This window comes from Anopheles coustani, chromosome 3, assembly GCF_943734705.1.
Source record: "Anopheles coustani chromosome 3, idAnoCousDA_361_x.2, whole genome shotgun sequence".
In the NCBI taxonomy this organism is placed as follows: Eukaryota; Metazoa; Arthropoda; class Insecta; order Diptera; family Culicidae; genus Anopheles; species Anopheles coustani.
Genome location: NC_071288.1, coordinates 10,069,297 through 10,090,732, shown reverse-complemented (window position 1 = coordinate 10,090,732; position 21,436 = coordinate 10,069,297). Strand labels below are relative to the sequence as shown.

Below are 21,436 nucleotides of genomic sequence, written 5' to 3'. Positions count from 1 at the left end.
TAAAATTAGCAAAAAACGAAAAACGGGATATCTATAAATAACATAAGTAAACGTTGCCTGTGATGGCGTTTTTTACGGAAACAATCAATGAAAGGAAGGCAGACAGTGTCCAGACGTTGGATGTAAATGTTTTAAAATATTGATTTATCAATTTTAAATTGCTGTCATAAGAGTTACTCAGCAAGCAGCTATGTTCATTGGGTACGTTAGAAGGAACGGTTGAAAACCGTAATGATGAGCTTTCGTTTTAGAGAAAAACAAAATTACATTTATTTTCGACCTCGTCCAAACCGCTAGTTTCTGAAGAAGTAAGTAGGAAAGTAAGAAAAAAATTAATAAAAGTAATCCCTAAAGATAGTTAGTTAGTAGAAGAAGTTTGAAACAGTAGATTATAACACATGCCGTCAAGAATTATTTCCACATACTCGCCTAAAATGTGTAAACCTTAACGGTGAAGGATTGTGCTGTTCGTTTGAATGAATATATTTATTAGGTTCCAAGCTAATACGCATACTTTTATTTTAATTCTTATTGTCAATAAGTATTATAGTTGGTAGCTGTCTCGTTTCTGGCCCAACCTGAAGCATAAAGACAAACATTGGATGTGAATCTCAATTCCGATGGAATTATGCGTCTTGCATGCTCTAGCTCCGGTATGAAAGGAAGCATAAGAGAGTAGCTAGTTAGTATATGAATTACCCAATGGAATTGAATTTGAACCTCCTGGCAACAACGCGAGGGGGGGGGGGGGGGGGGATATTATTGCCGGAAAAAAACGCATTTAAATCTGAGGGTGTTGCTACAGTAAAGTCACGAGCAGCAGATTGAAAGTAAGGACTCCATAAGCACGCTCAAACGCTTGTTTGCGCTTCCGTCAAGCGAGCGGCCAACTTGAACGTGTCCCCACAGACAAAATAAACACGAACGAATAAATCACTGGCGCTAGGGGACGAAGTCCTTAGATACGCAAATGTTTGAGTCACTATTGCGCTAGTGTTTAGCAGGTGACCGTAGGTGGAGGAAAAATTCCATCCCCATAGGGCGCACATGGTGGAAAAGAGAGTCTCCAGTCGGGGACTCGTAGCAACTCGACAGTCGATTCGGTTAAGAATTGCATTCGATGGTATGTGTTTGGTGCTACCGGACGACGGAGTATCATTATTTTTCACGATTCACCCCGTCAGGGTCCTGGAGTAGCGGTAGCAAAAAGGAAGGTGAAACTGGTTCGCGTGGGTCCGCACATTTACGAGGACCGTTCGCCGGGAGGTTCAGTTACTCTCGAACCGTTTGCTAAGCAGCACCAAGTTTCCACCAGGACCAACGGACGGAGTGAAGCATTTTGCTGCAAGAATTACTTGCATCATTTGCAAAGTAGTAAAAGTGGTCTTCGTTCGTGCCGCGAGCCACTGCAAACGATCTTCTAGTTTATATAATTTTATAAAACATGCGCTATGATGTGAGAAGGTCAAACATGAAGAGTTGATTTTCGGTAGTGTTTTAGAAGCAACGAAGTTTTTCTTGCACGATTCAAACTTAGATAGGACTTCTGCTGTTGGCAAATTGTTCAAATCGACGCATCGAAAATGCAGCACTTCTGTTGCTGTATGGGCAGCCGAACGGATAAAGTGTCGCCCGGTGAATCGTTCGATGTAGGTATCCATGGATTTCTCAATCCGGTCTTGCATGCCTTGCAAAGCAGTGAAATGCACTAACGCAAAAAGAAACCACACTTTAACCGTCACTGTCGCCACATTGCAGCATTCAAAATCACCCTCGCCGAGGAGCGGCGAGTCGAGCAACATTTTCCAAACCGAACGCCACTGCACGGATATACTGTTCATCGCTATAAAGGCTGCCTTCATTCTAATCCTGGTGAGTAGTGTTTGGCACAAGAAAAAAAATGGAATAAGATACAGATCCTTCATTTGTTTCCACTTGTCTGAGGCATGCTGTAAATAATTGCCGCTTGTTGCCAGTTATCCATGAACGATATAACCTATTGAAATCGGATTGGTGTTTTCCACATTTAATACAAAAAATTGTAAAATACTTACAAAATTTATTTAATGTAAACGGTCAAGCCATAAACTAAACATCGTACTGAAGTAAACAAATCTAGAGGAGTCTCCAAACAAATGTGGTGAAAAGACACCATAAGGACCCCAGACATAGTGGCTAGTCAAATTTTACGAACAGTCTACATGGCGATACGGTTACAAATAATACGCTAATTCAATGAAATACTTGGCGCAACATTGTCATGAGGTTTCTGTTTTTTTTGCCCAAACTCCAGTGTAAAGTGTTTTTACAGTTATCAAAAACATAAAGAAAATGTATTTTTGAATCGATTATAGTATATTACATTGTACTTTAATCAAACAATTTTTTTAGGGAATTTGAAATGTTCCGTATACTGATTTAGGAATTTTACGCACAAGGCATAGGTAAGAACGAAACGAAATGGGTGCGCCTGGTCTTTTACTGATTAGTTTGGTGTATACAGCAATCCCAGTTGGTAATGTGTGATCACATAACGTTGTCGTTAAGTTTATACTTTGTCCTATACTACCACACAAAGGTGTGCGTAAGATCATTATCATTAACTATAACGGCAGGACATGATTGCAGCACCAACAGTGCATTAACATGTCTCAATTGACCATCACATTTGAAAGGACAATAGCGTTGGGACCCTTTTTTCTACTTTTACCAAGTACACTGTCCCTAGTCGTCATTTATCAGTGGACTTCATCTATGTACGCGTCCTTGAAGCCTACGCGAGCACACAATAACCTGACCGTCAGAGGCCAGTTGCCTCATATGACACCTAACCTAGGCCATTGTAATGCAAGCAGCACATTACGAACGAACAGAAATAAATGTTTCACGTTTGTACCACCTTCGTGCCGATGCTGGCCACAATGCACAGCTGGTCCTCATTATCTACTGCATGGCGTTCGGTGATATCTATCGCATAATTAATGGCTACGATGACTGCGCCAACGTTTGCGGACGTGACAACAGGCCGGACCAGAGTCTCCCCTGCAAGGTAAGAGCGGTTGGAGCGTGGGACAGATGTGCAATGATTCATCGCATATGCTGGTTGTCTCTGGTGTCACGGTATTCTAGGGTGCTGACAGGACGGACGAAAAGTTCCTGCTGGTGGAGGAAGCTGGCGGCACGGAGAGTGCACTCCATCGCATGTGCGTTGCGAGCTGCGAAGAAGTTGAGGGCTTGTAAGTAAACGGAAGCGGATGTAAACCGGGAAACAGGAGATTGAATAGAATCATGTTTTACACTTACAGTAAACCGTTCCTGAATCGATGCGTCCGCAAGAACAATCCGACGGAGGAGGTGGCAACCCGGACCGGTCTGCGAAATTTCTTCCAGGAGGTATCGGAAGACCTGGAGGGCTGCTATCGGGAGATGCTTTGGCTGGCGGCGATCGCATTTCTTTTGTCACTGCTCACCCTCCTGCTGCTGCGCGTCCTGCCCGGTCTGATTGTGTGGCTGGTCCTTGCGGCCGTTATGGTGGCATGTACAGCCGGTACGCTCTGGCTGTGGTTCAAGTGGCGCTACGAATCCGAACAACTGTCGGCCTCGGCAGGTGATTCGGCCCGGATGCGAATGAACAACTGGTTGTACTACGCGATTGCGGCCACGGTCGCCACGCTAATCGTGCTACTCGTCATATTGGTGATGCGCAAACGCATCAAGCTGGTGGTGCAGCTTTTCAAGGAGGCCGGCAAAGCGATCGCCAGCATGCCCTTCCTGCTCGCAGAGCCCGTTCTGGTATGTATAAGATCAACACTTAACCGGGGAATGTTTCAGATTTAATCTTTCTGCTCTATTTGGTTTCATAGCTTAAGAAACCAATTTTGTTTGCTAACATTGGGCGAATTGAGTGTGACGAAAAGTTTCCCTCATTAACTGCCATTGCAAAGTAATTTTCCATAGCCAACAATGAATCGTGTTTCAAAGAAGTGTAGGGATATTTATAATGTTAGATTTAAATCATATAATAATGTTTTGTAAAACTGTGATATATTAGGAAATATGTCAATTGAATAGTAATTTGAGCAAGTAATTGCAACCTCTTCCGGGTAGTTTCTAATAACATGACAATAAAAGGGACAGAAACTAAGGAGTTAAAATTTAATAAATATAATTTAAAATGTCATATAATTGTACTAAAAACTTTGCACAATACTAAACTGTGTTGTGAAATAACAGTCTAGCGTATGCATGTGTTCTGCTTATTCCCAAATCTACAATACGATAATTAGACTTTCAGTTTTATTTTAATTTATTTCGTCTCGCTTAAACAGAGGATAGACATGGACATTGGGTGCGTATTATAATTTGACTTCATTTTTAAACATCACTTATCAAGAGCAAGAACTTAAACACTACGAATAAGTCCACCTTATTGGAATACTGATACTTTTGGTTACGTCTAATTGCTTTTCTCTCTTATCAGACATTCGTGACCATCGCAGCGGGGATCGTACTGTACGTGTATTTTACGGTTTGGATCGAGAGCGCCGGCATGTTGGTGGTGGAGAGCAACAACAGCGCCAAATACGTGAAGGACTCGACGATGCTGTTCACCCGTTGGTACAACCTGCTCGCGTTCTTGTGGTTCAGCCAGTTTGTGATTGGTTGCCAGCACATGGTGATAGCCGGTGCGGTGGCCGGGTGGTTCTTTACGCGCAATAAGGCCACCCTCGGCCACCCGATCGCTCGCAGTTACGGCAATCTGGTACGCTACCATCTGGGCACGGTGGCGTTCGGGTCGTTCGTGATTGCGCTGGTGCAGTTTCTTCGAACGTTGCTAAAGCTTTTGATGGTAAGACCCATCTCTCTTCCATCGCTTCGCAAATCTAAATGAATCGTGTATGGTTAATCTAAAAATTGTCTTTAAGCATTCTGTGCGGAATCCACAGAACCGAGTGACATCATTCCTGTTCGACTGCTGCCAGTGTTGTCTGCAGTGCTTCGAGCGGTTCCTCCAGTATCTCACACGCAACGCCTACATCCTTACGGCCATGCACGGCGACCCTTTCTGTCGGGCGGGCCGAAATGCGTTCCGACTGCTGACCAGCAATGCGCTGCGCGTCTTCGCCATCAACTCGGTCGGAGACTTTGTGCTGGTGCTGGCGAAAGTGTTTGTCGTCGTGGCAACCGTGCTGATTGGCATGGAGCTAATCCAACAGAAGCAAGGCATGCACCATCCGTACGTGCCGCTTATATTGGTCGGCATCTTCGCCTATCTCGTGGCGCACTGCTTCATGACCGTCTACGAGGTATTGGTAGGCTGATCCCGCATTGCAGTAAATGTTGTCTAATTGTTTGTTTTTTTTTTTCCACGCTCCTTCACCCTTAGATGACGGTTGATACCATTTTCCTGTGCTTCTGTGAGGACTGCGAGAGCAACGATGGCATTAGCCGGCCATACTTCATGTCCCGCGGGTTGATGGAGTTCGTGCAGAACTCGAAGAAGGCACTTGCCGTCGACAGCCGGACTGCGACCACGAATCAGGCACTGCGCGATGGTAAGGCCTGGACGGCAGCAAACAACAAACCGACGACGGCCGATACGATTCACCAGCAACACCAGCGAGCGACGGCCATTTCGGAAACGGTGGACTGAACGGTTGATCGTAATGTTTATACGTAATGTTTGCGTGTGTGTAATTTTTCTTTGTCGAATCCATATCAATACATACTATATTTTTCTCTTAAAGAAACGACCTGAATGATAGAATATTTTTGTACAGCATATTTTGCGTGAATAAAAAATAAAGTGAAATGAATTTGCAGAAAAAAATCGAACAGACTTTTGTCTTCGCTACTAAAGGCGATAAGAGTGGCCCCGTTTTCCGCGACCACCCCTTCTACGGGGCATCTGCGGAGTCGGTTGCTGATAAATGCCGGGTTGCTGGTTCGACGATATCATGCCGGATGGTCCGGCACCGGAACGATGCGCTGTTGGTGAAAAAAGAAGAAAAAAAAACGCAATCGCTCAGTTGAAGATCATTCGACGGTTGTCATTTCAACGCTACTTACGTCTTCCTTCGTTCCAGACGATTGGAGTTCGTTGCATTGCGGCGCGATTTCCGGGACGACGCCCGCGTCTTCCGGTACTGGTGGTAGTTGTGGTGGTGGTGGTTGTCGTCGTCGTCATCGTCGCGTTTGTACCGACAGGGAAGGTACTCACTCGTGAACGCGTATTACTGCTCGGTGTTTGCAGTACTTCAGCTTCCCGTCCCTCCTCTACCATCTGCAATGAAGACTGCTCCACCATACTGATGTCTTCCACCACTCCATCGGTGGATGCCGTTCCGGATGTGCCACTGACATCTGGTACGTGCTCGATGACCCCTTGCATCGTTCCATCCTCTTCGTCGTCCTCCTCCTCGAGCAGTTCCTTTTCCCGGTCGCGATCGCTCGGGGCGCCACCACCTTCGCCGGACGATGCCTGTGCCTCCGAGGTATTAGTCTCCTCCATCGATGCGACTACGCTGCTCGTAATAGTACCACCGCTGGTCGATTCTGGGATATAACCATGGTCTGCTCGTTAGCCAAATGGGACGAAGAAATCAACGGGGAAGAAGGGAGGGGAGGGATTTAAGGACGAGGACGATCGAGTACATGTACGATTTCAGGAGGAAAAGGGAAGAGAGGGTAGCGAAGCAGGAAAAGACAGAAACAAAAGCAAAACACAGACAACAATCAGCATAAGCCACAAAATAGGGTGAATATTATTGTTTATACTAAATCGTGATCAAAATCTAGTTCAATTGTAACAATTAATATTGAACTGCTGATGAATATTTTCGGCCTTAATTATTTTTTCTAATATACTCGGAGCACAAGTAAGACGATTGAAATAAGTAAAATAATGGATACAAATTTAATGTGTGATTTTCACAACCATTGCGAATACTGACATAGTTTCAAGTACGCCTAACAAGATGGATCAACCCTACTTACCCCCTGTCGTATGGTGTGGCGTAGTGGGAACACTGCGTCCACCACCACTTCCGCTACCACCGCTAGCCGCCTCGTCTAGCTGCGACAGATCGATACGCGTATCATCGATACCGACCGGTAACATCTGCGTATCTATGTTACTGCCGCCGGCACCGACACTCGTCGGCACAACGCCGACAGACTGCCGGCTAGTGGATGTTTCACCGAAGGTGAACCGTGCGTTGGGCACCTGCGGATGTGGCGAACTCACGGCCTCACTGAAAATGAAAGCAAGGTGTAGAATCAGAATGTTCTTCCATCAGTGAAGTATTGGAGGTTTTTTGCTTTATGCGTCTTCCCTTTGAAGACGGCAACGAAAATTTTAAGCTTAAACTGTAAAAGTGGATTAAGTTGGCCACGTAAGGTGAAACAGCACAATTGGAAAATGTTGATAAAAATTTAAATCATAAATTGAATAAGAAACGTCACCTACAAATTAACGAGGGTGGGGCAAAGTGTGATAATAACAAAAAAAAGACACATTTATAGTGAAATAGAAACATAATTCTTGTATGTAACATTTCTAGTTTTTCTTTCTCTCGTTGTTTTTCTCTCTCTCCCTCTGTCTCTCTCTCTCTCTCTTTCTCTATTTGTTAAAAAATATATAGTTAGGCAATTGATTTTTATTGATCGACCGTTTTTCGACAAATCTTAGTTGTCCCTGCATCAAAGTCTAGAAGATACAGTTGCCGTTCGATGGAGTACTGGTTTTAAATCTATTACTTTTATTTCTTGCTTCAAAGAAGAGAACCGAATCTGCGCAGTTTAAATTTACTAGTCTATAGGAATAAACTTAATTTACGACGTATTCTGAAAAACAGTGACCTATGCACAGATTGGCAAATGCTTGTTAGGCTCGATAAAAACGAATCTCTGTGACCTCATTTTTAAATGCTTTTTCATGTTGCTACTACCTATGTCTACGTTCTTATTCATTATCATATTCTAGATAGAAGAGTATTTTGCTTTTTTTTTGTTACTGTAAAATTACCCTCTAATCTCAATCTTTCCTATAGTATCCGGCAAAGATCTATCCTAAACGATCATATTATTTTATAACACATAGAAACCTTACTCGAGTAATTATGCAAGTTTTAAAATGAGTAGAATTAAATTGGACCACTTTTATTGCTATACATGCATGCTCTATGCGAAACCGAAACATACAAACACGTTACGTTAAAAGGACAGTAATTGAAACAACTAATGCTGAGTGCTAATATTTAGTGTGACATATAATTTACATTTTTCCTATCACGTGAACCAATATTATATCTCCAAAGGGTAATTAATACCAATAGGAATGGAACGCAAATTTTAAAAAATGCATCCGTTGATTACTTTTGGTTAAATCATCACCTTGAGATAGTGTTCAAATGCCATGTAAAATACGAAAAATAAAAATCTTATAGTTATTTTGTATATGTACAATAATGTTTGCTAAAAGTTGCAAGATTTTTGGACAACAATTGTTTAATTTGCGTCGAAAATCGAACTGCTGCATTAAAAAAAAACCTACAATGCCAGCTGAAATGAAGAATTAATGGTTTAACTTCGGTTCACACGCAAGCGATTTCTCTTCTAAAATTGAATTAGAATTAGCCTAACGAAATGTGTGGCATCGGGTGCCTTAAATTCTGCCTGTACTCGATTCTTGCTGCTTCCGTATTTCCGCTGCAGAGAAATATTATATTGGAACCTAATGTACCATCGTGATATTCTTTGCATTTGACTTTCGCAGTGTGTGCACGTGGGAAGGCGGCGTTTATACCCACAGCATTCGCGGATTCTTCTTAGCGCGCTACTTTCCTTTCTCTACTATGTCCCACCGACTCTTCATACGCGGGCCTTTCTCGTTCTCTCTTTCCTTCGAGATGTGTCTTACGACGATCTACAACGATGGTTGTGTATAGAGAGAGAGAGAGAAAGAATGAGAGAAGAGAGAGATATAGGTAGATAAAAAATATACGATCATTCTAACAGTACTTCTCACATCGTATGACCGAATAATTCGTAGGGAAAGCAACGCAAACAACGCTTAGACAAATTCTACATCACCCTCGGCTGTGCAAGTACAGCAAATAAGTATATGGAAATGATATTACCGATACACTGAATTGAAACAATGCATAATACCATCAAAGATACTAACTACTAATACTAATTTTTTTAATGTGAATTCCGACTTTCAAATCTTTGATGATACGTTGCATTTTGGACATTTCATTGTTTAATAATTAATTCCATATGAAATGTAAATGAAGAATTTGGATGACTGATGACTGTTTTGTTATGGGATGGTGACGTTTGGGGATTGTGGTGCATGTTGGGGATGGTGGTGCATATTAGGGATAGTGACGCATGTTGGGGATGGCGACGTTCGGTGATGGCTTGGACTTAACTGGAATTAGTTGGTTGCCGGGTACCGCAGTAAGCGGGGATTTGCCGGCACGTACTCAAATTTCAATGAAAGAAGATACATTGAAAAATAAATTGAGCACATTGCCGAACCCACATTGCTTGGTAAAAGGTTTAGAATAAGGATGAACATTCAAAAAAGAAATGATGGAATAATCAATGGAAAATGAATAGGACTAATGGCCCCTTGGGGGAAATGATGCGTCAAAAGACCTCGAAATACAGCGTCAAGACTTTGGTGCGGTGCATGTGTTTCGAATCTTATACACGAATGTGAATATTTTTTGAGTAAGATGTCAGAAGAACAACCAGGCAACAGGTGCAGTGAGCTGCTGCCGGCGCTGGATGAAGTACTCAACGTAAAACGGGCGGCCGTCAAGTTAAGGTGGTTAAATTTGCTTAATATCTCAATGATTCTTACCCATCCGTGCGTCGTGTTACATATAGCGTCGGTGTACTGGGCACGATCCGATCATCCGCACTCTCGTGCTCAAAATTCATCAGCATCAAGTGAGCGGCTTGTTGCTGTTGCCGACTGAGCGGATTCACCACCTGGCGCGTGGCGGCTGGCATAGCGGCGTTGGAAGAACCGGCGACAGCCGATGCCGTTGCTTCTGCCGTACTGGAAGAGGATGCGGCCGCGGAGGGCAGTACAATAGGAGTCCCGCACGATTGACTACCTCCGGAGGAGCCAGTAGTGCTCTGTATATGTGGTTGCTGTGGACCGTCGTTAATCGAAGGACTACCAACAGCGCCGCCGGACGATCCCGAGGTAGTGATGGAGGAAGGACCAGGAAGGACGGCGGCAGTTGTCGCTCCACTGACCGGGTTAGTGGTTGTGGTCGTACTGCTCGTTTCAGCATCGGCCGTCTCCATTGGCTGCTGCTGCTGCTGCTGCAGCTGTAGTTTTACCGACTGAGACGAAGAGGACGAAGTGGACGTCGAGGTAGTTGAGGTGGTTCCGCACGCATTCGGGGCCTCGTTGTCCTCGTCCACGTCCACCTCGTTATTGGCGGATGGTTCGATGTTGTCGTCCTCGTCGATGTCGGGCCCTTCGCCCTCGTCGTACGGACCGGCACCGGCGGCTACCATACCAGAACCTTCTTGTTCGTACGATTCCTCCACAACATAGCCCTGGAATGGACCATCGTCGGCCTCTGCCGTTCCCTCGTCCGCCATGCCAACATCTTCTTCCTCCTCATCGTCATCTTCGTCATCGTCATCCTCCTCATCATCCTCCTCCGAATCCACCACGACTATATCGTCCTCCTGATCACGCTGGGACGATGTTGGAACTTGATACTCGACATCTAGTCCGGATTCACTCACACCCTGCGATACAAGTAGGGGCACACCATGATTAGCATTAGGATTTAACGGATATCTAACACAACAAAGCAATCTCACCTGGAAAACTTCGCCAGCCACTTGGGTTGTCCGAAGACGCTTTTTGGCCGGTGTCGGTTTGCTGGTTGATTGCTGGTGGCCCACGGTATCGGTTGAACTATCGCCTTCGACATCCCGTAGTCGCTTGTGCCCGGCTTGGGTGGTCGTAACAGTGTTGCTAGATGACGCCTATGCAGGAATAGAACATGGTGAAGTATTTAAAACGTTGGTTAAAAATTGAATTCGGTTCACTTGTGAAATGTCAATTTAATTGTCAAAGGTAATCTATGTAAAATAATACAGAAGTCCTTGTATCAACAGTATGTTTAGAATAAAAAAATAGTAATGTGCTTATAGGAATTTCGCGCACTAAGTTGAGAAACTCCAGGAAACTTGATTTTTTTTTTGCAAGTTGATTAACATACCTGTGGGGCAGACAGCACGAGCTGTTGTTGCTGTGCTTGCTGTGGCTGTGAAGATTGCTGTTGCGCTAGCTGCTGCTGAGCTAGGGTTGCTTGATGTTGCTGCTGCTGCTGCTGGTGTTGGGGCTGCTGCTGAACCTGATGCTGCGGCTGACTAACGCCTCCTTCGACCTGTGGCAGCACCATGGCAACCGCAGCTTGTGGCACAGCTTGCTGCTGTGCTTGCTGTTGCTGGCTAGGATCAGTGCTGCTGCTGCTTCCCATCTGCGCTACGCTCTCTCCCTCGGCCATGTGGGACGTGGAAGTCGAAGACGACGAGCTTTCGGCCGCATTGGTAGACGTAGTAGCCGTGCCCATCGGCGGTACGGCTGCCACGGCCACGCTGGCAGAGCTCGTTGCTGGCATGTAGTCGGTGTGAGAGCTTGTCGGAGACGAGGAGGCCATCGATTCGTTCAGATTGCTTCCGCTACCACCACTGGTGGTGCTGCTGCTGCTTGTCGCTGTTGCGCTATGCACCTGTTGCTGCGGAGGCACGAGGGCTGTGGTGACTCCGCAGGTTGAGGCCGGCACAACAGACCCTGCAGCGCTCGGTCCACTGCCACTTCCAACGGCGGACGATGGTCCACCAGAGACGACGACGCTACCACTGGTGGCACTGCTGCCGGTAACGCCACTGTTGGCCCCCCCTTGGACGGCTATCGTACCCCCCGTTGACGAGGAGCCCGACACCGTCGAAAGTGTTCCCGTAGTGGACGCGCCACCCGAGGACGCAGCAGCAGCAACCGCCGCCACCGCCGCTGCCGTCGCCGCGGAGGATGTAGAGGACGAGCTCGAGCCCTGCACAATAGCGACATTGGTGGTGCTCTGGCTGGTCGGCAGAACGGCCGCCGTACGACTGCCCACTGCCATTGGGCGAATGCTGGCCAGAGGCGTTTCACTGACACGCCGTGGTGTGACGGCCGCTGATTGCTGGTTGCTTGGTCCGGCCATCGGCTTCACGTTCGCTGTCCGGACGCTTTCACCTACCGGCTTCTCCGACGATCCGGCTCCGACCGCGCTCGTGCTCGGTTTGGCCGCCTGCTGTAGACCTAGCTGCCGGTTGAGCTGGTTCAACCGAATCACCAGCTGCTCGTTTTCGCGACTCAAGCGCGCGATTGCTTCCTTGCTCTCCCGGTCCGCATCGGCAGTGTCCTTCTCGTAGCGGGACATGTGCCCCTCGTACTGTTTCTTCAGCAGTTCGTTTTCCTCGCGCAACTGTTGCAGCTGCACCTTCGCCACGTTGAGCTCACGAACCGCTGCTTTATTCTGGTCCGTAATGCTGTCGATTCGAGACTTCGCTTCATTTAGCAGCGCCTGACTACGGTCGGCTTTGTCCAGTTGGGCACGCAGCAGTTCGTTCCCTTTCTGGAGCGTATCGACTTCTTCAACGGCCGTTTCCAGTTTTTTGCGTAGAACATCCATCTCCGCCGCCGTCGTCGACGCTCCGCCTACGACATCCGATTCAGCACCACTAACAGCCGCCGCTGGAACCGTCGTCGTTGTGGTTTTCTCGACCGAACTACCGCCGCTTGCCTCCTTCTCGTCCACCTCCTTCTTGAGTTCGAAGTACGAGTCCTTGTAGCGCTTGGCAATCTTGCGAATCTGCTGCTCCTTGTTTCTCGCGTCCGCCAGTTGCTCATCCTTGGTCTTCAGCTCGGCCTTCAGCGACTCGATCTCGCCCGTCAGCTTAGTGGATGCCTGGGAGATGTCTCTCTGCAGGTCGATTTCGAGCTTTTTGATCTTCTCGTCTCGAGCCTCCAGCTGCTTGGTCACGTTGGCCAGCTCCGTCTCGAGGCGCGCCCGATCCTGCTTGATAGCGCTCAGCTCGTCGTTCGCCTGCTTCAGCTGCTCCTTCTCGGCCATCAGCATCTTGGCCAGATTCTCGCGCTCCGTCTGCATGCGCTTCCAGTCATCGGGATTGGTTTTATTCGAGCGCTCGATCAACAGATTCGCCCGTTGGCGCCAACGGGTTGCTTCGATGCGCAACGACGCATTGTCCTTGGTGGCCGACTCGAGCTTAACCGTCAACTCGTTGACTTTCTCCTTTAGCGGGTCTAGTGTTTCCTGAGCCAGCCGCAACTGCTCCGTCTGTGCCCGAAGCTCCTGTACCAGCCCGTCCCGCTCCTCGCGTAACACTCGGTTGCTGTCGGTGATGGCGTTGTACGTTTCCATCTTGCGCAGAATCTCCTCGTGCTTCACGACGGTCACCATGCCTGTGTCCGTTTTCTCCCGCGCCTCAGCCAGCTCCGCCTGCGCATCTTTGCACTTCTTCTGGAACATCATCAGCTCCGACTGGATGCGCACATTTTCCGACCGAAGCAGCTCAAACCGGGCGACGGCGATGTCCTTCTCTTTGCGCAAATACTTGATGATGAGCAGCAGCTGCTCGGCGGACTGCTTTTCTTCTTCCGTAAGCGAGCGGTTTAGCACTGAACAGTCCGCACCGCCACTCATCGAATCATCGGCTCCTCCTCCAGCCGTCGGCGATTGGGTGGCGTTGGCCGCGGTCACCGACAGCCGAGTGCTGAGACACTGAATCTGATCGTGCAGTACCGCATTTTGCGAGTTCAGATTCTCTAGCCGTTCCTCGAGCTGCGTCATTTCGGTGCGCAGTAGCTGCTCGCGGTTCGACCAACCTTCTTCGCCCACCTTGAGTCGCTCGATCGCCTGATCGCGTTCCTGAATCAACTCGTTAAACTGCGCACGATTACGCTTCATTTCTTGCTTGATGTCCGTGAGCTGGCGAATGTCGTCGGAGTGCTGCATCATCTCGGTCGAATACTTGTTTTCCGCTTGGGTCACTTGTTCCATAAGCTGGTTGCACCTCTCGCGCATCTCTCGCATCTCGCGGTTCTGCTCCGCCAGCTTCTCCAGTGAATCCTTCAGTTCCAGCTGGACCTTATGCAGCTCCGTGTCCTTGTCGCTCGAGGCGGTTAGCTGGGCATCGGTGAGCTTCAGTGATACCTCTGTCTTGAGCTCATTAACCTGGGCAGTCAGATCTTGTTCGCGCTTCCGCAGCTCGGCCTCCGTCGCGTGGCTAGCCTCCTGTAAGTTTCTATACAGATCGTGCAAATCCTTAAGCTCCTTTTCGGCCGATTCCGAGAGATCCGCGTACTGCTTCACGTGCGCCTTCGACGTCGCAAGCTCGGCCAGCGTTGACTCTAGCTCCACCTGGCGCTCGTTCAGCTGCTGCTCGAGTTCGCGCACCTTCCGGTTCGCCTTCGTGACGGGATTGTCTTCGTCGTTCGGTGACAGAGTTTCCTGGAGCTTGCGCTGCAGCTCGTCTATTTTGCGCGCCTTTATCTCCAGGTCGTCGCGGGCGTTCTTCAACTCCACCTGCACCGTTTCGGCGATGGCAATCTCTTCCTCCATGCGCTGCCGGGCCGTGTCGGCTTGGCGCTGCAGGATGCTGGATTGCTCCCGGAACCGATCTTGCTCCTCTTGCAGTCGATTCCGCAGAGCGGAGCATTCACGCGACATTTCGTCCATGCGAGACTCCAAGCGCAACCGACCCTCGTTCTCCGAGCGCTCCATGTTCATTTTGATCATCTCGAGGTTGTTTAGCAGCAGGTTCTGATTTTGCCGCTCGCGGTTGAAAATTTCACGTTCACTTTGCAGTCGAGCCTCGCTACCTTTAAGGATGTGGCACTCCTGCTTAAGGTTCTCCAGCTGAACCTCGGCGCGCGCCAACTTTGACTGAGCGCTCATCGTTTCGTTCTGGAGGTACATGATTGATGCCTCGTGCTTCGCGATGGTTGTCTCGTAATTTTTGTTGCGCTCCTCGAGCGTCTGGATTTGGGTCTTGTATGTCGCAATGTTCTTGACCATCATGCGGTTTTGGTCGGTGTTGAACTCGATCGTACCCATCAGTTTCACGTTCTTTGAGGTGAGCTCTCGAATTTCGCCGCGCATCTGATCGAACTGCTCGTTCAACATCTTGTCGTTCGTGAGCTTCTCCCGTCGGTACGTCTCGTACTCGTCCTTGAGCGTGCCCATCTCCTTCTGCAGCTCCTTTAGCTTGCCGTCGAGCTCCGTTATCTTACGCTCCTTTTCGGCAATAAGCGTAGCGTTTGCGGTCTGGTTCACTGTTTGGCCAACAACGCCAGCCGAGCTGCTATTCGCGAGCGGTACATCATCGACACCGTCCATCATCATGGTAGAGTCGCCACCACCGAATGAATTCGCCCCATTCATGTTCATGCTTTGTTGGCCCGCCTGGTTGTAGCTGCGCATCGCGTCATGGTACATTTTTTTGTATCGGTTACTCTGCTGGCTGTAATACTCCACCATCTGCTCCTGTTTTTCAATCTTATCTTGCTGTTGTTCGATGCGCCGATTGCATGCCTCCAGCTTCGTCTCGAATACAGCCGTACTCATCGAGTGCCGTACTTTGTTAGCTTCCGCGACCTGCTCGCTGAGATCGCGCACCACCAGCAACAATTTCAGGTATTGTTCGTGCATCTCTTCGATTGTGCTGAACGTGACCATCGTTTTCGAGATCATGTCGCTCATGTCGATGTTGCCCGAGATGTTCAGCAGCTCACCGATGGACACATCATTAACCCCCCGAGAGAGTGCCTCCTCGTGTAACAAATTGCACACCTGGCGACTGAGATCTTTTCGCTCAATTTTCAGCTTCTCGATCTGGCCCTCCTGGTGACGGATTTTGTTTTCCATACGCGACCCCTGCTCGCGCATCTCACCGGCTTCTTGGATCATTTTGTTTACTTGCGCTATGAGCTCCTCGTTCATTTCCTTGAGGTTCAAGTTTTCTGTCTGCTGGCGCGCCATCATCGGTGCCTTCTCCTCCAGTTCCATTAGAATGTGCTCAAGCTGCATCTTCAGTTTGCTACTCTCCTTCTGCTCTTTGTGCAACAGTTCCGACGTACGCACGTATAGCGAGTAAACTTCCGTCAGCGACATGCCCGACTTGAGCATCCGGCTCGTGGCGGCTGCCGTTGGGGCCAGCTGTTCGATCGCATGTTCCAAATTTTCATCCTTTGCAGCCTGCAGCAGCTCGTTCGCAACCTTCAGCTCCTGCTGCATTTCGCGGATCTGGGACTCCTTTTTCTCAAGCGCATCCGCGTGGTCCTGTGCGAGCTGCTTGTTTTTCGTTTCCCAATCACCGCACGATTTGGTGGCCTCCTCCAGAAGCTGACGCAGCTCTGTGATATACGACTCCAGCTCTTTGACCTGGTTTTGCGCATCGTCTTTGTCCTGCTGGAGCAGATTGCACAGGTTCGTCTGGGAGTCGATCTGCTTATGGTATGTTTCCAACATGGTGGACGACTCATTGGATAGGTGCATGTTTTTGGCTGCCAAATCATCCACCTTCGACAAGAGCTCGCTATTCCGTTCCGTTAGGTGTGCGATCGTTTTGTTCGCGATCTTCAGTTCCTCGATTTTTTCCGCCAGCTTCGTATCGACCGTGAGCGATTGGATGTTTTTCTGATGACGCAGATTTTGCAGATCATGCATTGCGGCATCCAGGTCTTGGGTTAGCTTCGCGATGTGGTTGTCGCGCATCGACATCTCCCGGTCCATACGTTTCTCCTTGTGCTCGAGCGAATGCTCCTTGCTCTTGATTTCATCCAGCTTGGCAAGCGCCGCGCACTGTTCGATGTGGGACGCTTTGAGTTTCGCCTCCAGCGACATGACATCCGCCTGCAACCGTTCAACCTCGATCGTCTTTCGCTCGACCACACTGAGCAAGGTGTTTCGTTCGGTGACGGCCTCATTGCGCTCATGGCGGAAGCGGGCTGTTTCCTCATCGTTGCGCGCGAGCCTTTCCTTGGTTTTACTAAGCTCTAGCTTCAGATCGTCCAGTTCAATGCGCAATTCCTTGACGCTCTGCTGGGAGAAGTGGTATTTGGACGATTCGTCTTGTACCTTCAGGGTGAGTTCGTCGATTTTCTTTTCATTTTCAATTTTTAGTTTCTCTAAAAAAAACGTAAAGTGTATTTAAAAAAAATGATTCAGTTGATCTTCAGTTTACAAAATTTCGGCACTCAACATAACCTCACATTTTACCCAAACAAACCAAGAACCTTATTCGCAACATAACCAAACAAATTTGCACACTCTCTAGCCTCTTGCCGAGTTTGCAGGTAAAACTAATCTAATAATGATAAATATTCAATACTGCCCAGCCGAAAATGCACTTACCCAGGTCAGTCTTTCGCGTTTCGAAAAGCGCCTTTGCCGTAATGAATTCATCAATCTTCTCCTTGTAGTCATCCTCTATCTTCTTGGCCGTTGCGTCGGGTATAGCTTTCAGTTCTTCGGTGCTTAGAATCGAACGCAACACCCCGGGGGTGGTTTGGTCAACCTCCATTGTTAGGGTACCAAACGAAGGATCTTGCAGAAAGGAGTTTCACAGTAAAATGTAAAAAAAAAAACTTGACAGACAGATGGAATGCCGCAACTGAAGCCTTTCAAACAATGGATCTGTGTCTATCCTGATGTCTATCCTATTTGGCGAAGGAAAGGATTCCCAGTATATCCTGGGCTACACGGTCAGTTTGGTGCTGGCCAAAATTTTATTGTCCATACACTATTCGACGTATTAGCAATTTACTGTGTCGGGTAATATTTTACTTCCATGTCAAACGCTCATGAACACTCACACACACGTATATACATCACACACGAAAGCTAGGCAAATCCGTAGGTACGAATATTTTAGCAGGACTTCGATAGCAGTATTTATTGAGAATTTCAACCTAATTTCCGGGAAAATGAAAGATTTCGTTTCTATTACCGGAACTCTATTGTCACAATAAACCCAAGCTACCACCGATCACTCCTTTTTCAGTCGCAAAGTTTTCGTGAAATTAAGGCGCACGCGCTGCTAATGAGTGAAGTAACTTGTTTTTTTCAATGATTTCTTAATAGAAGGACGCCTTTTCAGTGCGTTTTTCGTCTTTTCAAACTTAGAAACGCGACCCGACGAAAAATGGCGTTGCTTCTTACCGCGGTGCGAGATCAGAAGGAAATGACCGCAGCTAGCGTTGGCAGATCGGGATGCGGTCGGAAGATTCGAAGACTTGATTCCTTGTCGGATTCAATCGGACTAGATCCGAAATGGCGGATTTGAAGCAGTTCAGTTTTGTTCGAAGCGATTCGGACTGGATTCCATTCTAATGGTTTCCTTTTCTTTTAACATCAATAAAGAATTTTCCGTTTAACCATGTTAAACGTCTCGAGTGTAGAACATAGAAACTCAAAAGATTGAATTCCTATTAGACTCAATATGATACTTTTGGAACTTGACTCATATTTGTTTGAAATCGATTTCAACTCGATTCGAGCTTATTTATACATTTATACTCCGGGGTGTCTGAGTTTCAATGCCTGCGGTGAACAGTGTTTCGTTTCGTAAGCGGTTTTTAACTATCATCAGAACAACTTACAACGGCGGACTTCGACCGTATGTTTTTCTTCGAAAAACAGCGGAAAATTGATTAGAAAGATTTGAATGTCCACCAGGATTTGATTTTCCCACCACTAAACATGACCCTCGTTTGACAGCGATGTTGTGCGCGCCGACAGACATAAAAAAAAACAAAAAAAAATAATGGCTGGCAAATAGAACCTGGCACAACGAATATATCTAAATAGTTTGAAAACGATCGCATTTAGAAGTTGTTAGGGTCAATGGGAATTTAACCATAAATTAATTGCTCATCTTGGGTGCTAGAATTTAGACTCACCTGAGTATTAATCTTGTAAAACCAATTATGCTGAAAGATCGCGATATAAAGCGCACACAAAGAAATCTTGGTATGCTAAATACAACAAAAACATTAATTTGAATATCGTGATATTTCAAACAATTTTCTACGGTTTAAAATATCACAAACCGAATAACTCAAGATATTTCATACGTTTATTAGTGGCAGAACCGTTTCAATTTTGTTTAACAAAATTGATATCTTATTCCGTTCTGGTGTCGATGGCATCGTTTGAAGATATCAAAAAGCGTAAGTACATTTTTAAATGTTTTCCTTTGAAAAATATGGAATACATTTGGGAATATGCCTTCCTGAAGCATTGCACCACAGTACATCCTTATTTGATCGGATGATCACGACTATCGATAAACCATAATTGCAATTGTTTTGGATGAAGCTATAGGTATGACCATGAATAGATATGCTCAATAGCATATGTAAATGGTATGCCGTTGTACGATAAAAATGAATCATTTGATTTATGGTATAAGCTGTCTTACAACGATGAGAAACTGTCATGGAGCATCCACATCATCTATGAGATCAAGCGATTGATATTAGTCAACCAGTAAAATCACACATTCTTAGTGATATTTAGTTCTCCTTTCAATTTGTTGCAGCCAATTAAGCGATTCAGATGTGGATGCTCCGTTACAATAAGCTTAAGAGATGCGTTGTTGGTTTAGTTCAAATCAAAATTCTAAAAAGTGGTATAAGGAATTTCTACCGCTGGTTTACCCTCCGTTACCAACCAAATGGATCCTGTTGATGCATTTTTCAGTAAAGGAATAAGTTCTTTGGCTACATGCTCCGCTCTAAAACAAAAAGAAAATCAGAATTACGATTGTTTCGAGCTAAGTTTTAAAAATTAAAGGCTTACTTTTGTGTTGCCACTGCCTTATCCATCTCTTTGGCCTCATCGTATGCCGGTAAACCACGACCACGCGTTTCTTCCTCGGAGGTTTTCTCAATAGGTCCCGGGCAATAGGCGAAAACTCGGACATTGCTGTTTTGGTAATGAAAGGGATCCCCGCAAGCTTTGGTCAGACCGATAATTCCGTGCATGGTAGCCGTGTAAATAGGTGTCGAGATTTGCGGCTGTATGCTAGCACTGGATGCAATGTTCACCACGACGCCACCTTTGTGTCCTCGCTGTTTGCACATGAACTTTTGAGCCAATAACGTGCCGCGGATGACACCATTGAGATTAACGTCGACTTCAAGCTCCCAAAAGTTATCGTTCATCACCTTAGCATTGTTTATCACAATATCAATGCCTAGGAACTTACATAAAATGTACTCAAACGCTTCTGCGAAATATTAAATAAATAAACATATTACATTTTAACGCCAGTTTACTACTCCATATTTCTTACCTTCGAAATCTAAGCAGTCTGTAACGTCACAAGTATAACATACTATGCGGTTTCCGTACAGTTTTCCAAGCTCTTCCACTACCTGTCTTTCTGCATCTTCGTTTAAATCGCAAATCAGTACCTGGTGTATAAAACATGCGTTAAAACTAGTAACATGAATCAAAACCCAACTACTGTGGATCACCTTTGCGCCATGCTTCAACAATTGCTCGCAGATAGCCCTTCCTAAACCGGTAGCTCCACCGGTCACGAGCGCGACTTTGTTTTCCAACTCCATAATAGCTGCTGTCCTGCGCTTTAACGCCCCCGTCCTTTTAGGAGAAATACACATATCAATGTTAGGTTATGTCCGTTGGAAATTGTAATTCCACCGAAAAAAGAATCCTCACACTCCTGCGGAAGTGTGGAGACACACCCCAAAACAAAGAAGGTAACAATTGCACTTCATAGAGTATTTTGGGCTGTTTAGACTGTGTAACTACTAAAAGAAGGTCGATGCATTTGAGAAACTAAAATGAAACTAATTTTCAGCCGAACTGTCTGCTTTTATACTAGGAGGGTCGCTCTTTTCTTCACCATGCACCACGAGAAAATGGGGAATGTATTATCCGTGTGCCTTTATCCCTAAACCTACCTATGTTTTGTGATGGTTGTTGGGGAATACAGCTAATTATCTATTCACAGTCTAAGGAGATCAAGCCTTTTTCAATTATTCTCATCAATTCAGTAGAGATTTCTTTTAGCTTTGGAACACGAAAAGGTTTGTGTTGACTGAGTGCTGACATTTAGAAAACAAATTGGCAACACTGAGAAGGTGTAAACGAAAACCTAGTTTATGTAGCTAGGTCAGAATTATAAAAACAGTAACTAGTTACAGAAAGTAAAATAAAGTGGGTAAACTAACGATTAGGTTCATCCAGACGACAGCAATGTTTCTCGGCAATGTTGACGTTTATCGAATTCGTACACGATTTCGTTGTCTGTATGTGTGTGCCAAGCAACATTGCCGTACGAATTGACGAGCTAT

At 46.4% G+C, this 21,436-nt stretch overlaps 3 protein-coding genes across 5 annotated transcripts; 1 reads left to right on the top strand and 2 right to left on the bottom strand.

The window, feature by feature from the left end:
- Positions 1 to 1,583: 1,583 nt before the first annotated feature.
- Positions 1,584 to 5,653, top strand: LOC131271504 (choline transporter-like protein 1). The gene is made up of 8 exons (XM_058272953.1): positions 1,584 to 1,649; positions 1,759 to 1,872; positions 2,930 to 3,049; positions 3,130 to 3,236; positions 3,306 to 3,792; positions 4,481 to 4,849; positions 4,926 to 5,306; positions 5,387 to 5,653. Exons 1-8 carry the CDS (start codon positions 1,584 to 1,586, stop codon positions 5,651 to 5,653), a joined length of 1,911 nt encoding a protein of 636 aa, XP_058128936.1.
- A 29-nt stretch (positions 5,654 to 5,682) lies between these two features.
- On the bottom strand, positions 5,683 to 21,124 carry LOC131271498 (nucleoprotein TPR). Of its 3 annotated transcripts, XM_058272944.1 has the most exons (8): positions 21,044 to 21,124; positions 17,466 to 17,657; positions 11,265 to 17,239; positions 10,861 to 11,028; positions 9,875 to 10,785; positions 6,997 to 7,253; positions 6,070 to 6,573; positions 5,683 to 5,988 (listed from the first exon to the last, which is right to left on the bottom strand). In XM_058272944.1, the coding sequence occupies exons 2-8, from the start codon at positions 17,632 to 17,634 to the stop codon at positions 5,855 to 5,857; spliced, it is 8,118 nt and encodes a 2,705-aa protein (XP_058128927.1). In that variant the 5' UTR covers positions 17,635 to 17,657; positions 21,044 to 21,124; the 3' UTR covers positions 5,683 to 5,854. The 3 variants fall into 3 exon arrangements, with proteins under 3 accessions (XP_058128927.1, XP_058128928.1, XP_058128929.1); XM_058272945.1 differs by lacking the exon at positions 21,044 to 21,124 and having other exon boundaries at positions 6,070 to 6,555; positions 17,466 to 18,259; XM_058272946.1 differs by lacking the exons at positions 5,683 to 5,988; positions 6,070 to 6,573; positions 6,997 to 7,253; positions 21,044 to 21,124 and adding an exon at positions 7,702 to 8,926 and having other exon boundaries at positions 17,466 to 18,259.
- Positions 19,734 to 20,278, bottom strand: LOC131260703 (15-hydroxyprostaglandin dehydrogenase [NAD(+)]-like). The gene is made up of 2 exons (XM_058262499.1): positions 19,914 to 20,278; positions 19,734 to 19,848 (listed from the first exon to the last, which is right to left on the bottom strand). Exons 1-2 carry the CDS (start codon positions 20,276 to 20,278, stop codon positions 19,734 to 19,736), a joined length of 480 nt encoding a protein of 159 aa, XP_058118482.1.
- Positions 21,125 to 21,436: the final 312 nt, after the last annotated feature.

Coding starts and splice junctions, on each gene's coding strand:
- LOC131271504 (XM_058272953.1), top strand. CDS start 1,584: ATGCAGCACTTCTGTTGCTGTATGGGCAGCCGAACGGATAAAGTGTCG. Junction 1,650..1,758: donor CGCCCGGTGAATCGTTCGAT/GTAGGTATCCAT, acceptor GCCACATTGCAG/CATTCAAAATCACCCTCGCC. Junction 3,050..3,129: donor ACCAGAGTCTCCCCTGCAAG/GTAAGAGCGGTT, acceptor ACGGTATTCTAG/GGTGCTGACAGGACGGACGA.
- LOC131271498 (XM_058272944.1), bottom strand. CDS start 17,634: ATGGAGGTTGACCAAACCACCCCCGGGGTGTTGCGTTCGATTCTAAGC. Junction 7,254..9,874: donor GTAACACGACGCACGGATGG/GTAAGAATCATT, acceptor TTTCATTTTCAG/TGAGGCCGTGAGTTCGCCAC. Junction 5,989..6,069: donor CGTCTGGAACGAAGGAAGAC/GTAAGTAGCGTT, acceptor TTTCACCAACAG/CGCATCGTTCCGGTGCCGGA.
- LOC131260703 (XM_058262499.1), bottom strand. CDS start 20,278: ATGAACGATAACTTTTGGGAGCTTGAAGTCGACGTTAATCTCAATGGT. Junction 19,849..19,913: donor AAGGCAGTGGCAACACAAAA/GTAAGCCTTTAA, acceptor TTTTTGTTTTAG/AGCGGAGCATGTAGCCAAAG.